The sequence below is a fragment of the Phaethon aethereus genome (assembly GCF_964289735.1).
Source record: "Phaethon aethereus genome assembly, chromosome: 1".
Taxonomy (NCBI): Eukaryota; Metazoa; Chordata; class Aves; order Phaethontiformes; family Phaethontidae; genus Phaethon; species Phaethon aethereus.
Genome location: NC_138575.1, coordinates 90,489,155 through 90,506,422, shown reverse-complemented (window position 1 = coordinate 90,506,422; position 17,268 = coordinate 90,489,155). Strand labels below are relative to the sequence as shown.

The window sequence follows — 17,268 nt, the reverse complement described above, 5'->3', positions numbered from 1 at the left end:
GAATGATCAAATATACATGAGGGAGTGAGATCAATAGGACCACTGATGTTCATACCTATCAAAAAGCCAAAACTGGCCTCTTCTGTCCTGTACGCACTACATAAACAGGTGGAAAAAAAATTCCCAATGTCTGCATTTTCGAAGTCACATCAGGAGATAGAGTGTGAGATAACCAAGACAGACAGGGCACCTGTCCTAGCCCCAGGTATCTTGCAACCACCACCAGCAGTAAGATGAGATTGGCTTGTCCAGGCAAGCCAAGAGTCCCCTGCATGGTAGCCTATTTCTCCCCAATTGCCCTGCTTGTCCTTCCTGAGCATGAAATTTTATTTGCACCAAATTCAAACTATGCACAATCAGGTAGAAAGCATAGAGTTTTGACTAAATGGAAGAAGCTGTTAAGTATTTCTCCTCTGTGTTCAAAAAGCTAGATACATTATTCAGAGGCACAAGGAACATGGAAATCAGTGGCATCCAGCTGCCAAACAAGTTAGGCCCATCGTTACCCCCAGATTAAGTTTCTGAAGGACCTTGACTAAGCCCATGAAAAAGTTAAGTGTCTCCTGAACTGGCAGCCTCCAGTGAAACCAAAAGCCTTTTAAGGACTGTTACCTCACCTTCAAGATCACAGTGCTCCACGAGGGAGGAACAGTGATTGACTCCACAGAGAAGCCCATGCTGTCATAGCTATCACCTAAAGTAATCAAAATAATCACAAATAACAGTTTCCAGACCCAAATACAATAGTGTATCTCTGTTGTAAAGCTTTTTTCCTCAAGACTTTCTCTGCTTGATACATTCTCTTTCCTGCCCTGATATTGAAGGGTACGAAAATCAGCAATCCCTCTCTCTTCCCATCATTTGCTTGGTTTTTGAGAAACATTAGAACAACCCAGGCATTAACATTTAGATTAGTAACAGCAAAATTTACTTCATGCCCCCTTGAAGCAATCTCTCACCTTTATCAAACATTGCACCCTTCACTGGCCTAGAAGGTAGGGCCTACCTTGTTCTGCAGCACCTCTTAAAACTAGGGACTAGGCTTTATTTAATACTTCCATGAGAATCACAGCAAAGGCACTGAATTCAATTTGAATCAGCACCTCCTGTGAGTTACCCATCTATGGCAAGTTTTTACTGGATATACAAAACACCGTGCAGCTTTCCTAAGCAGTACAGCACCAAAGAAGATGTGCACATTTCAACATTTTCCTAAAACCTATCTGCCTTCAAAAGGAGCCTAAAACATCTATCCAGGTGAAGTGACAGAACCTGCACAAGACCATCTCTTATTATATTCTCCTCCTCAGCTCAAGAGTATTACAGCTTTATTCCACAGCTAGAGATAGTCAAGCAGGGCAGCTACACAGGAATGCAAACTCAGTGGAATAAAGCACATGTAAATCAAGATGGGTTCTACGTTGTTTCTGAGAAGCTGTAATTTCTCCTGTGTTGAACAACAAAAAAAATCTTAAACACAAATTAAATACAAGTGCTCCACTACCCATTTCCATACAGAATGCGAGTTTTGTGGTCTTAAAAAACTAAACTGAATCAGTAATTTTTAATGTGTATTCCTCCTGAACGTTTTAAAATACAACTCTGAACTTTTTCTCTTCACATTGAAAAAAATCACAAAACTGACCCACCCCCCCCAAATGACTACAAGCCAAATTGAAGCATAACTGGTCTCAGTATTCCTCTACGGTTTTGTTTTATTATATTTCATGGACTATTTATAATTGTGTATTTTAGAAGTGAGGAAGCAAGATATGAAACCTGTTATCCCAGTAAGCAATAATTTAATCCAGTTTTAAAGAACTGAAGGTATCTTGTACTTCACAGTACCTTATGTCATAGGAACTGCAGTTGCTAAAAGTTGGTGCTCAAGAAAGAGCAGGCTATGAAAGAGCCTCTGGTTATCAGCAGTGAAGAGACCAAGGATCAATGCCAGCAGCTTCATCTCTCTAACTACCCAGAGTTAGTATCTGCAGATCAAGATCAACAGTCACAGGAGCAAGGTTCGCAATATTGCTCTTCATAGCCACAGCAGATACAGTTTTTAGCAGGAAAGTTCTTGGGATAGCCCCTACCAACAGGAGCATTAAGCAGCAACATACTCACTGAAAATGCAAAGAAATACTACCATCTGCCTCATATTTCCACAGGATTGTGTCTTCTGAGTTGAATTAATTTCCTTGCCCCACCTCTGAACAGTGAACAACGCTCTTCCGCATTTTGTTGCGGTCAAGCTCTAAGCATGCTGAGACCCTTTCACGTTCAAAATCACAACAGCATGAAATAGTGAAGAGTTACTTCTTGCTGGGGACATGGTACTGCGTGCTTATGTAGGCAAGACTGTCTCTCCATACAAATTCTAGTGTTTACTGCACACAAGGTTAGATTAAGACAGAGCCACCATATCTTGAGTTATATTTACATTCAGGAAAAATTAATGTAAAGAAATTTTAAAGATTAATCAGTTAAAACTTCTAACAGAGCTTAGCTGGACAGCTGGATTCAGAAGGGTCTCAAGAAAGTCTCAAAATAAACCACATAATCTACTCAAGAAGTTACCTACAGATTCATTACCCACAAGCAGACCCATGCAGACAAGCCAGTAGGACAGGATGCCATAAGCTCAGGGCTCCACCAGGAAGGGACTTTCTACCACCACCTGCATACAGCGCTGTGCATTTGCGCTGGGTACAGGCTGTTCCCATCAGCAAGGCGGACCCTTTCCAAGAGATACTGATCAGCTTAGCTCCAGAGTCCTTGCACTGTTTATCCTTCCTGTTAATTGATGGCCTTCATGGTGCCACAGAAATTGCTCAATGTGTACACCAATTCTGTTAGGCCTCCAACACTCCAGGTAACCCTCAACTTGCTCTAGTTTCCCCATGTCTGATACTACTTTCTTGTCCTATTAGATCTGTTATCCCTACATGAAAGTAGATAACCTTTATGCTTGCTTTGCACGATCACAGAAGCAGAGCCTTTGCTTATCAGGAAATCTATTATATTATCTGCAAACCATGTCCTTTTTTGCCCTTTCCCAAGTTATGTTGACCTTTCAGAAAAAAAACCCCAGAAGTATGCATTGTACCAAGTTCTTGACTATTTGCTCTGGCTCTTCAAATGCTGACTCCAATCACCTACTGTGGTTTCCAGCCCACCAGGGAAAGAGCATTTCTATTTCAGATGCTCTCATGCTGCTGCTTTTTACAGGTATCTAAATGACAAGTGAATAGTGCTAATAAACTTAGTATAACCAAGGAAGCCCCAGGTCTCCCAGACAGGCAATTCTAGTACAGTACGTTACACTAACAGAAGAATCTAGCCTAGAAAGAATATAGCGTTACTTAAAAAAACAAAAAAACAAACCAGAACTACAGAGCTTCTAATGTCACTGCCTCAACTAAAAATTACCAGCTTTTACCACCTTCTAATTTTATAATTCAGAATTGCTCACTATTTATAAAGTATGTCCACAAAGAAAAACAGTGAGTATTTATCCTTATTTTTAGGAATTCTGCAGAAAGCTGTGCTCATCTCAGATCTCCTGCTCTACATCCTGTTGCTCCCTGTCAGACTTCATCTGAAATATGCTCAGACAGTTGCTCAAGGTTAGAAAGCAACACAAGTGCATCCATGTAAGACATCAAATCGAATCTTCCTACTGTTCCCCTAGCCCATGCACTGCATTTTGGGGTAGCAAACTCCAAAGTGCTCATTTCCACACTTGCACACTTACTACTAATTCCCATGTTAGTCAGCAAAACATCTTTTTAAACTTTCCTCTATTGTTCACCAGTAAAACCAAACTTTTCTGCTACTGTGTCTTACTGGGTTCACACAAGCAAGATGAACTTTCACTAGGAACTTAAAAAAAAAAAAAACTAAACTAAAAAATAAAAATTCCTTCTCTGTACAATGTCAGCAAGAACAATGGGGCTGGTAAACAGCACATTTGGAAGCTCAGTAAGAAATCTTCATGCCCTGCCACAATACCCAGATAAGTTGCATTGTCTCATTTCAGGGACAAAGTAGCCTGCAGCAAATGATTTCATTTATAATCAATCAACATGCTTGCACTGTTACACTTACCTGGTATAAATGAGATGCCTCTTTTCAAGCCCCAAAAACTTGGTACAACCTGTATGACTCGTGCCCAGTGACATTAAACTAAAGATAACTGCACAAGGGCCTGCAAACTCAGTCTGAGAAGCAGATCTTCAGACAAATCTTCAATTGAAGAAACAGAAGCAGGTAAATCTTTACAAGACATCAAGTCAAATATTCTGTCTTCATTCTCATTTGATAAAATTTAGGGGGAAAACAAGGAGGGAAATATACTCTAGCTCTCGGTGACGGAGTGCCTTTTGAATTAAAAGAAATAAATAATTAAAATTAGATCTAGCTTTTCTTTTACATATGCATTGTTATGCTTCAATGATTCAGACTGGATGTTTGTATTTTGACTAGTTAGCTCAGGACTAAGCACTCTAATCACTATGGCTGGGCTTTCAAAGGAACATCACAAATGAAGAGGTGAAATGAGCACCTTTGTTGGGCCTGTAACAATTAGACTGGGCTGCAAATTCTAGAAGAACTACAGAATATAGGATGTATATAGTCTGGGTATTTGCATCATGACACATAGAGAAGTCTTGATTACTCACCCCAGTTCCCTATACCAGGCACTACATAAACAAAAACCCACCCTGAAGAAGGCAGACTGCATTCTATTTAAAGTTCATAACATATATTTAAAAATAAGATAAACACCACACCTCACATCTCACCCTAAAGAAGCAGAACTGGATTTTGAGTGGGTCCCTTCCTAACTCCTGCCCACAAAACAGTACAAATGCATGAAGACTTTTTTTAACATCACTTTATATTTTAAAACAAGTAGCAACACAATACTGAAGCATCAAGCACCGTAATTAGAATTTTCCTTAGTGGAATAAGCTTCTCATCACCTTTCCAGAAATAATTCTTAGTTTGGATTATTACATGATACAACTCCTACACATCTCCTCAAAGAAAATCAGATTCAGTTTTACTTCCTGCAGTAGATCACACAAGAGTCAAGGTCATTCAGCAAAACTTCACTGTCTCCACCATCCTTAGTCTCAGACATCATATGCTAAATTTTACTGCATAATGCAGATAGAAAAAGTGAGGGAATGACCTAAGTGGGACAAAGACAAAACAAGCTTTTCTCCAAAAAATGCAATGTAAAATAGCAGAAAAGTAATTGCTTGTATTGTGTAGGCTAAAAATAATTTTCTGTTTGTCACTCATGTCTCACCTTCTCAGTCATCCCAGGGACTAGGAAGTATCCAAGTCACAGGGAGAAGCCAGCAGCATTGCTAATTTTAGAATATGCCCAATAGTCTGAAGTGCTTCTGTCTCTGCACTACAGATGCTGCACAAAACATTTAAAGCCGCTTCCTTTCATTATTCTTGCACGTCTTGTTACTACTTTTCAGAGCAGCAATGGGCAGTGCACGTTGCCTTTAGCAGCAAAGGAAACAATTATCAATTGTATGGCTCTCAAAGCTTTGAGAACTTCCCAGAGGGAGCATGCCAGTTGGTTGTAAAATCTCAGGTCTACTCAAGAAAATAAAGTGGCAATCAAGAATTATTCTTATTTCCCCATTTCCTTAAACCTTCCTCATTTTATTTGCTGAATTTGAGTTACCCCTCTTCAAGGAGGAAACAGGAATAAAAAAAGCAGCTCATTTACAAGGTTTTAAACAAAGCTGAAAGGGCTGAACTACAAGATGGTGCCAAAGAGCACAGCTCAGCTGTCTTGGTGACACATGAACGAAGAGATCTGTCCCCTCTTTTTGGTTCAAGAAGCCTCCGTTGAGCAGCAGGTGGATCTCTTCTGTCCTTCCTGTCTCACATATCATCAGTTATCCCTTCTTTCCCCTCAAGTATATAGTTACCAGAGCAGACTATTTGAATAAATAACAAATACTGAGTCCAAAATGGACACAGTTTGCCACCACCTGATTTAGCAACCAAGTATTTTAAAGATACAAATCCATTCAATAGCAAAAATTGAGGGAAGACATATTCCAATCATGCTCTAAGAAGGGCACTTTGCACCAAAGATAATTTAGCTAAGATGAAGTAAGCAACTGAGAACCACAGGTTCATAGTGTTGCCAGATGTAAAAAGTGTTTATGCTAAATCTTCCGTAGCCAGGCAATCTCATGCTGCAGGACTTCTAAAAGAATACACAATGGTTCAACAAAAAGCATTAAAGTAACTGCATGCACCAAACATCCAAGTAGTCTCAAAAGCACCTTTTTTATCTCAACAAGTATCCGCTAATCTTCTATTTATACCCTACACAATACTTTTCTCCCCACCTGGGAAACAGGGTTCCAATAAGGTTCCCACTGGGACATCATTTCCATCCAACATCTGCTTAAATACCCAAGCTCTATAGAGCAGCAGTGTTATCTAGCTCTCAAGAGCATTACATGTGCCTACTCTCTGCCTGTCTCAGCTAGAACTACAAGATGAAAAAAAAAAAAAAATCTAGCTTAGAGTTTATGTACAACCTCCCACAGCAGCGTATCACTAAGTCCCTGAGCTTCAGAAGGACTTCAGGAATTTTACTGTGACTTTTCTCTTTTTAAATGACAAAGTTCAGATTGCATTCACAAAAAGAACAGCCCTTGATTCTCCAGTTCCAACCAGTTGCGCACTTAGAAAAGCTACTCCACTGCCATGCTAAGAGGGTACCAGTGGAAGCTATTAAATACTTCCAATTTTAAATGAGAATGAGAAGAGCAAAATCTGCTCCATGAGTCTGTAATCCGCCAATCTCGGAGATACATATCCAATGTGAGGATATATTCTGAGGCTAGCAGAGATATACAGTATTCATGGTAATGCTCCCGAAAAGCTATCTTTCGGGATCTTCCCATAGAACACCACATCCACACTTTTCACAACTGCTTTTGAACACCAGCATGGCATCCCAAAAACCCAAGAATGTTAAAGTCAGCTTTCACCTCGGTTACACAGACCTAGGAATATGTGACATGAACAAGGCTCCCTGTAAGAAGGTGTGACCCAAAAGTAAAGCTTCTATTTACAAATGTGAACAAGAAAGTTTATCCCTACTGCATGCAGAATTGTTTTTCTGTGCTAGTCCTCCTCAGGCACTTAAGCAGCAAAACTGGAAATTCAAAGGAAAGGAAAGTGTCTTTTAAAAATAGAATTTAATGTGGCCAGGAATCCTGCAGCATCTTCAACTATACTCACCCAGTTACAGTATGCTCTCACTGTATGGCAGAGTTACAGTTATTTATATGCTTTAAATTACACATTTCCATACCTTAAAGTGTTTGGAATTTTTAAACTGTAATCTTCACTCTGAATATCATGATTTCAGAATAGCATTCCTACAATATTATTCTTTAACCTCTGTGTCTCAAAGCAGTCTCCAGCTTAATTTAGGAATATATATATTCCATGAAATGTGTGTATATATAAACATATGTATTTCATGAACATCAGACATCTGAACTCCCTTTAGCAGACATAAGAGACAAAAAAATATAAACCAAATCATTATCGCAGCAGCTATACGAATTATCGGCACCAGTGAGGAAAAAAGACTTTTTATAAATTTAATGTATCTTAAGGTTCTTTTTGTTGGTGAGTAGATACACATTGGACAGATAGGTGTAATTTTAGTCTCAAGTTATGCACTAGAAGTGGACGAGAAGAGACAAAGTTGACCACGAATGGCTATTTTGTTTTAAAATCCTATCTTTGGTCCTAGTCTTGGGAGTACCACAGAAAAACTCATGGAAATAGAAAAGTTCAAAGTCCCAAATAAATGCACCACTTGAACTGTGGCACTTATCTACTACACAGACGCCTCATGCTAGCATCCACAGGGTAAGGGGAAATAAGAAGCCCTTAAGGGCTCTTGATTCCTCCCTTTTAAGAGAACACATTCTCATGGCAGATACTTCCCTATTAACATGTGGGTTTCCACATGGCAACAAGTGGAAACACATTTCTACATGCATACGCAGCCATGTCTGCAGATGGAGAGCACTTCCTCCTCTTCCCCCGGCCAATCGCAGCTGGATGATGCTGCATTCCCTGGGCAGCAATTTTCAGTCCAACTCCCCAGCTAAAAAAGAAAACTGAAATCAATGCCCTTAATACAAATTCCAATTCATCTCCACATGCCGAACTGAAGACCTCTTCTGCATTAATACCTATTATGCATCCAACTGATTTCTCAGATTATAGAAACATCTCTAGAAACAGTCATAACACAACCACAAAGACTTTAAGATAATACAAAGTGAAGATGATGTTCCTTAGCCCTCTTAGATCCCTTCTAGTCTGCAAAAGTATGTTCAGGGAGGTCTCAGCTGATATGAGTAGTATACTGCTTACTTCAAAGACTGCCAAAAGCAAGGATAGAAACAGATTTTTTGTTTGCTAGCAAAACTCAGTGTTTGCAGAAGTTGGAAAACAGAATGAAATACAAGGTTGTGAGTGAGAATTCTGGTATCTACCCAGCCTCTTTGGTGTGCTGTGAACAGACAGACACTGCAACTGCAGTTAGAGGCAAATGACAGGACTGGCTCCAATAAGCTAGCTTTCAGGAGACAGACAGATCAAGTACTGGAAACGCTATTATCTGGGTTAACATCTCTGATAATCTGGCTAAACTAAGCCGGACCAGAGCTACAAATTTGGCTTCTGTACAAGTGTTAAAGCGCAGACTGGAAGAAACACTCTGGAACCAAAGGCAGCCCTCCAGCTCTTTAGAAAATGGAAAATACCCTAAACGCATGCCCAGGCATCTCCCATTCTGCAAACTGTATCTGATAGTCCCAGTCTTTAAGAGGGACTGCATCCAATGGGGATAGGTAGGACTAGAGGGATAGTTTTGAAAAGGCTTTGAGTCGAGCCCAATTATCTTCCTTCTGCTAGTTTTACATAATTTTTTTAATATTTGCCAATGTCACTGGAAAATATTTTCAGACTTCCTTCCCTACTTGTGATACAAACACAAGCCATCACATTAAAGTAGTCTGAAGACAGATCTGTTGTTCTGGGTGTTCTTTGTAGCTATTTAATATAAAAAAAAAATTAAGGCTTTTAAAAAAGTGCCACCTCCATAATGGTCTTATGAACAGTGATTCACTATTCCTCAGATCTTCAAAGTAGCTAAGATGTGCAAGTCCTCAAAGACTTGTAAGAAAGGTGCTTAAATATTATTACTTCTCATCGCCATGTCTTTCCTCTGTGAATTTTATCCCATGGGTGCTTCCAACTCAACTGGGAAGTCCTTGGAAATGAGATAGAGTAAATAAAAAAGACATTCTTTAGAGAGAAGCCCTGCCAATTAATGTTTGAATATTCAAGAATCCTTACATGGAGATATAAGAGTTCAGTTATCTCACACAGAGATTAATTTAACAAAATGCAGTCTTTAGTTCAGTGGAAACCTGTGCAGATGACAAGAGGTCACAGAGAAAGTTGATCATGAATACATCAGAGCAGGTCCAACCTCTACATTGTATTCAAGACTTAAAATATTGACTTAAGATGAAGACAGTGTTCATTCTAAAACTCTGTGATTACCCCTTTCTAAAGAAGGAATTGGAAGTTAAGTACTTCACTATGTGATTGAAAGGGTCTACAGCTCAGGCACATACAGACAAAAGAAAGTCAGAGTTCTAGTTGGTATCTCAAATTTCAGCAGTAATGACAGCTTCTCTTCAACTATACATTTAACATTCTCATCGCAAAGCTACAATACATAGAAAATAGGAGCCTGGAGGATGGATTTGCTGAAACATTAAAAAGGCAAGATGCTTCTTGCATTCTGGCTAAACCTGGCAAAGGGAGAACAAACCTGCGCTGAAGAGACAGTGTTACTTTTTCCCTTAAAGCTTTTCAGTTGGGTTCCCCAACATGTATCAGGATCCCAGGTGTCAAACTCCTCTTTGTCAGACTAGAGACATGACTATCTATAGTCCAAGCTTACAGACTGCAAAATAGACTTAAGTCTTACTAGGTACATCCCTCCTCAAAACAGATCAGCTACACCAACAGTGACCTTAGCAGACTGAAGCCCCCTGAAAATACAGCCTTTTTTCAATATAATGCTACTATCTGCTGCACCTTAACCGGCCAAGGAAAACTGAGAGCCAAGAAATAAGACAGGGAGGGTCAACCACGAGTAGAACTAATTAAACCCGATGTGGAGTTGGACTCTCACAGTGGTCTGTTAACCACTGAGATTCTGAAAGCAAAAGACATCTCATTAGTCAACAGGTTAACACTTTTTGTACATGCATGTTTACAGAATGACACTTTCAACCATAAGCAGAGACACACCACCTGTTAAAAAAACTGGGTCAACTTCAGATTATTGAACGGTTTAGGGAGAAAAGTCTCTTGAAAAGTTAACATAACTTAAGAATCTAAACACTTAGTCATTTTTCAATGGGAATTATTCCTTGTGGTTTTACATTTTTCATGTGAGCTGCTATGATCAAAGTTGCTGTAATTAACACAAACAATGGATACAGGCTACTTTGAAAAAGGATCTTTTTATACTTAGCAGTTTGACATATTTGAGGCAGGAACTGAAGGAAAGCTGTTGCTCTTTCAGAGGCATTTCAAACAGCTCACAACAGTACACATACCCAGCAGAGAAAGAGAAAACAGAACCTCAACATAGACTTTTTTTCCATCCTGCTATTTTATTGGATTTAAGGCTCAGATTAACACTGAGATTCTACTTAAAAAAAAAAAAAATCATGCAAACTATCACAACATATATTCCTCCCGTAACTAAAAATAGAAAAGAGCATTGCCTACTATTCAGTGGCCTCAACTTTATCGATGCAGGGCCTCACGTTTATGGACCATCAGGGCCCTAGTTTGACATCCTCTCACACTCCAGAAATTTGCATATTTGAATAATTCAGGTAACTAAGCCGCAGGCACACGCAGCTGGAGTGCTAAACCTACACAGTCCATGAATGACTTGACAGAGTGAATGGCGTGAATGGTTCTCGTTACGGAATTTGGCTTTCTCTTGCTGCACACTTAAAGGTCTACATGAGCTATTAACAAGAAATGTGATGCCCAATCTAGACTGTCTGAAAAAGTGCAGGATTATTAGGAACTCTTCACCATTTAGATGGCAACAGTCTAGTGCTAAAGCAGAAACATCAAGTACTGCAATTCAGATACGAAGAATAAATACTTATTCTCAGTCAGCTTAGAAATATTTCTAGCAATTCACATTCCTTCCAACAGGATTTCTTAAGAATGGGCATAGAATAACAGAAATAACAAAAACTAGACTTAAGAATTTCCTATTTGTGCTAACATACCTGCTTGCTTATTGCTTTTTGCAGAATTAGACAACAACATGCCTTCACTCTTAATCTGAAGAATATTCCAATGAACATACCAACAGAAGCAGTGCAAGAAAATTTATGCTACCAGTACTTTCTTTTCAAACATCACAATTAGGCTGTGTCAGTTAAGGGCCTGCACAGACACACGGATGAAAATAACTGAAAATATTATAAATAATTCAACTGCATCTGTCTTTACCAATGCTTTGCAGGAAGACCTATTCTTATGAATCTGTGGGATAAAAGCAGAAACACAGTATAGATCTATGAAAGCTGGGACGTATTCTTTAGGGTATTTTGCCATTTGAATGGATTTTGTCCCTGAAAGCTTGTGGATAGCTATCTTACACTATTTTTCAAAGAGAAACATCTCTCTCACACCCTGGTTAAGCTTCTAACGGGGCGGGGGGGGGGGGGCGGAAACAACCCACAACCAAAGAAAATATGACCCTCGATACTGACTAGAGACAAATTCTGTGGTCCCACAGATGAACGATAAACAGCATGTAGTTTGTTAAATACTGTCCTGGTTTTGGCTGGGATGGAGTTTTCTTTCTGATAGCTGGTGTGGTGCTGTGTTTTGGATTTGGGATGGAAATAATGTTGATAACATACTGATGTTTTTAGTTGTTGCTAAGCAAGGACTGTCCAGCTTCTCATGCTGGCCTGTCAGCGAGAAGGCAGGGGGGTACACAGGAAGCTGGGAGAGGAAACAGCCAGGACAACTGACTCAAACTGGCCAAAGGGATATTCCATACCATGACGTCATGTTCAGTATATAAACTGGGGCAGTTGGCCGGGGAGGTACCGTGGCTCAGGAACTAACTGCATCGGCCAGCAGGTGGTAAGCAATTGCGCTGTACATCACTTGCTTTGTATATTCTTTTATAATTATTATTGTTATCACTATTATTCTCTCCTCCCTGTCCTGTCCTATTAAACTGTCTTTATCCCAACCCACGAGTTCTACCTGTTTTTCTTCCCAATTCTCTCCCCCATCCCATTGGCGGGGAGGGGGGCAACCAGAGTAAGCAAACAACTGTGTGGGGTTTTTTTTGTTTGTTTGCTTGTTGTTGTTTTTTTTTAAAAACCTGCTGGGTTAAACCACAGCAACTACTCACTTAAGTAACATGTAATTGTCCAAAGTTACATTACTTCAAGTTCCTCACGCTTCATATGGACATCTACCTTAAAAGCAGAAGAACTGCAAACTAAAATTAAGCATAGATCTCTGCATTTTATATATTTTTCAGCCATTTTTCTCTACCCTTAGTATGCCAATACCATTGCTCTAGGTTACACTGACCTCTACACATACTCATTTTAAAACCCAGAGCACTTCAGAGACCCTGTCTGACATACAGCCATGGAGGAACTGCGCTGCCAAGCTGGAGAACCACTAAACTACAACAAGGGAGTAAATAGGTAGGAGCATTGCAAACTACCTTTACCATCACAGAAACTGTAATATTCGACTCTCTAGCAAAGATTTTACACTTACTTTGTTCTGGCATAGATCAATGCTGCTTCCACTTCAGTGGAGGCTGCTGAGAAACTTGTCATAGTAATGGAAAAGGAAAAAAGGAAAAAAGAGACAGAAAAAGACACCACCTCCCCCCAGTGGTTCCAGTTTTCAAGATAGCTTTAAAACTGGATAAAAGTATCTCAACTTCCTGACAGAGATCTAAATATTGGCAACTGCGGTGCGTTTTCCACATCTTCACAATAAACTCCCTCCACATTCACAAAATGCAGAAGGAGCCTAGAAGTCACACTCTCTGGGGAGGTCCTAAGTTTCTGAATCATGCCCTTTAAGTTTCAAGAATTCCTGCTGGCTTTTCTAAAAGCTTTTTTTTTTTTTAAAAGCTCTAAATCACAACAAAGGAATTCTACTGCATGTATCAAGATAAATCCATCAGGATACAGAGATAAACAGGCACCAGCTTGAAGCATACAGCTCAAAATTTCATTGATGGCTACGCTTCAGCAAGTGACTTCCATGCATTACTTTCCTCTTGTTGCTTCTCCACCACTGGGACTAGTGCAGACAGCTGTTTCTAAAGTGCTCCCTCTCTTCCCTCAGAAGCTGATGAAGTTTATTTAAAACAAGCAATTTAAAACAAAAATACTGCCACCTTTGGCTGTCTACAACAGGGTTTTCCTTGTCACTGCCAAAGCAAGGGTGTACATTAATGAGGGAAGAAGTGGCAGACTTCTTCAAGAACTCCACTCACCAGGGCTTGGAACTTGTCTCAGCCAGCCATGCAGCAGTGGTAACAGCCCAGCTGAGCTGCACGCCACAGCTCAGCACTCTCAACAGAAGAGCTGGTCCGCCCCTATGCTGCAATTAAACTGTATGGCCAACAGCCATTCAAAGTTCCTTGTTTAATTGATAAAGCATCTGGTCCAGCATTTACAACCTAGATCAGATGTTCCCAAAGAGTAGCATATCCTGAAGTAATTGTATGCTATTCTTGATGTAAGATACATGTCTCTAGCTTCCAGATCCGTCCAGGCAAAGGCTTTCATCCAGCCTGCAGGAATTTACACCTCCTGCCAACAGAACATACACTTCCAGATCAGAATGTGAAAAGAAAGGGAGGACTAAAGTGATGAATGATGGGAAAAACTAGACAGCTGAGACCAGAGGTAAATGATGTTGTGCAGTTGGGACACAAGTTTGGGATAAGAACATGAAAAACATGTGTAACTTGGGTACTACTGCAGATGTGACACATGCAAATTACTGAAGTTAAATATTTTCCAGTTAATGGTATCTGCCTGTAAATCTACACATGCACTTAATAGTAAGTCTATCTAGTTCAGGGGTATTAAAGCCTCCAGGTACTAGATGTTCTCAGCTTATGCCATCATACACGGGCAATTATAGAATCATAGAATCATTTAGGTTGGAAAAGACCTTTAAAGATCAAGTCTAACCATTAGAACCTAACACTGCCAAGTCCACCAGTAAACCGTGTTCCTAAGCACCACATCTACATGTCTTTTAAATACCTCCAGGGATGGCGACTCAACCAATTCCCTGGGCAGCCTGTTCCAATGCTCAACAACCCTTTTGGGGCAGAAATTTTTCCTAATATCCAACCTAAATGTCCCCTGGTACAACTTAAAGCTGTTTCCTCTTGCCCTATCACTTTGGTGATATTGGGAGAAGAGACCAACACCCACATGGCTACAAGCTCCCTTTCAGGTAGCTGTAGAGAACGTTAGTTCAGAGTCCAAACTGGAAACACACTACTAGGCTTTTCAGCTTTTTGTTGGTTTTTTTCCTTAAACAAAAAGAGGGCTAATATTCAAAAGATGTCATGTTTTTCCTAATCACTTAAAGAAACACTCAGCAATAAAAAGGCATCTAGTCAGACAACAAAATGCCACTGAATTAACTACTGAAACAAAAACAATCAAACACCTACATTTTATTCTAGATGCCCAACAGAGGTTTATAAAAAAAAATTAAGATGTCACAGACTATTAGTATCTGATGGGCAGGAACTAAAATGCTTGGCTAAGTTTTCATTTTGAAACCCTACACAATCTCAAAGTCATGAGATTAAAGAAATAAAAGAATTTGGTCCAAAACAATAGCTGACATCTACCAACCATGACATGGTAAGGGAAATATCCTGGCCTTCCCCCTGAAACTATGCAATAGGAAGACATCAAAAAGCTCTTTCAAGCATGACTAGGTTTAGACCATCTGTTATGCCTCTACCTCTTCCATTCTTCTAAAACAATCCACTCTTACATTGTATTGCATGCTTCCCTAGTACTAACTGCCTTCAACACTTAATACAGTCCAGAAATAACTCAGAGAAAGAACAACATAAGAACTTTACAACCCTTTCTCAATTACAAGTTAAACAATGCTGCATGATTACATTAAGTTAAACATATCTTTCCTTTTCCATTCTTCATCTAATGCATCTGTGATATGCTGACACCTGTGGCAATGAAAGCATCAATCTCAAGACTCAAGGAAAAGGCATACACCAGTTCCTTCAAAACACTTCGAAAAGAATGATTTTTGCTACCAAAACAGGACACAAATTACAAACATTACCAATGAAGCTGGCTGTACATGAAGTCTTACTAGAAAAATGAGAAAACTGAGATTAAAAAAATGTCATCCAATAGCCTTCAGAAGTCTAAAACTAAAAGTATCAAATTGTAAAAAAGAAGTCTCAAATTGCTAATTTTCCTTAAATATGCTGCTTCTTATTTGTAAGCTCAGAAGTTTTACCATGTACACCATGCCAACAAGATTATCCATGGCACCTTCTCTAGGTATTGTCCTTATGCTTCTATAGTCATGAAAGCTGTGGCCTTCAGATGCTAAAACCCACACCATTGATTTCAGATGCTAAAACCAGTGTCTTTGCCATCATTCACTGCTTGCACAAGTTTAGCTGCAGGCCACTTGGCTACACAGGAAAGCAGTTGAGCACACCAAGTACTAAGCAGAGGACTAAACAGTGATGAGGTTGCTGACAGTCCTTAACTTATTTGGTTTAAATATCACCAGATAAAAAATATAGCTCTAGGCTACTTCTTTAGAATAAAGAATCACTAGTCTATTAAAACTACCAGAAAATATCATGTTTATACATCAGACAACAAAGGGAAGTAACTCGCCTTCAGTCCAAATTGCCCTGGGCTCAGTATTTGTTATCTTCTTGCTTGGCCTGAGGACTTTCCGAATTACTCAAATACAGCCTTCCACTTTGTAGGTGCAACAACCAAGAACAAAGCCCAAAGGCTTCTGTTCCTTCCAGCAGCTTATTTACTAACGACTGGAGAAGAGTCTATGCAAGAAAAAAGTAAGCATAAGACAAGCTTTTCCCTTGTTTTTCCAGTTCATTGTCTGAAAAATCTAGTTTGCAACCTGGAAACAGCACCACATGATCAAATTAGGATCTTTAGCTTCCTGTTTTGCACTAATCCAAATAATCATAACAATACTGACTCACTGATATTTAAGTTAAATTATATCCCTTTATCATAAACCGTCTGTTCAATCTTTAGTCTTGGAAATTTTTATGTGCATTTATGTGCTCCAATGAAAATAAATTAAAAAAATATCAAAAACATTGCTAAGACATGGAAAATGAGATAACATTCACGAAAAATATTCTGAACTTACGCACAGGCTCACCTTAAATCTTTTATCCTGCAGGACTTTCTTAATGGCCACAAGCTCTCCTGAATCACAGAGTTTGGCTTGATACACAACACCAAAAGATCCATTTCCAATCACCTTGGTGTCTGTGTAGCTAACTTCTTGTGGTCGGTCCGGACCTTGTCCAGGAGTTGCCACTACTGTAGTCACTTTGCTGCCATCTTTGTCTCCTGGGAAGAGATACAGAAATAATCAAAATACATGTGTAAATAAGATGACCAACATGACTGAAGCAAAAGAGGGCAAAGCAAATCTTTAAATCAGCGTTGTGTTTCAATATTATAGAGAAAAATTAAAAAATCTGATAAAATGCAAAAAAAACACTGAGCATATTTTTTACTTAAATATGCTAAGTGGTGACAAGAAACCAAACTGTCAGTATAGCCTGCAAAGCAGCGCTGTCCCTTATAGACATACATACATGACAACAAAAACCAGAAGCACTGACAAAGTTTGTTTACCAACCCACCTACATACAAAGCTTCAGCATGCATTAGGAAGCAACACCTTTGACAAAGCTGGCTGTGTGCACTTGAAGTGAAACCTAGGCTGCATCATATGGCACAGTCCTGTTCCTCTCTTCTTCCATGCCTAGATTTACTTCAAAGGAGGAAGGCACTCCTGGGGCAGGGG

At 39.5% G+C, this 17,268-nt stretch overlaps 1 protein-coding gene across 2 annotated transcripts in view; it reads right to left on the bottom strand.

Annotated features, from left to right (window-relative positions):
• Nucleotides 1-17,268, bottom strand: part of GSK3B (glycogen synthase kinase 3 beta) — a 153,439-nt gene that overhangs the window by 77,480 nt on the left and 58,691 nt on the right. For both annotated transcript variants that reach the window (XM_082015588.1, XM_082015589.1), the window contains exon 2: nucleotides 16,612-16,805. In XM_082015588.1, the coding sequence (XP_081871714.1) occupies nucleotides 16,612-16,805 (194 nt within the window). The remainder of the gene's footprint in view (nucleotides 1-16,611; nucleotides 16,806-17,268) is intronic.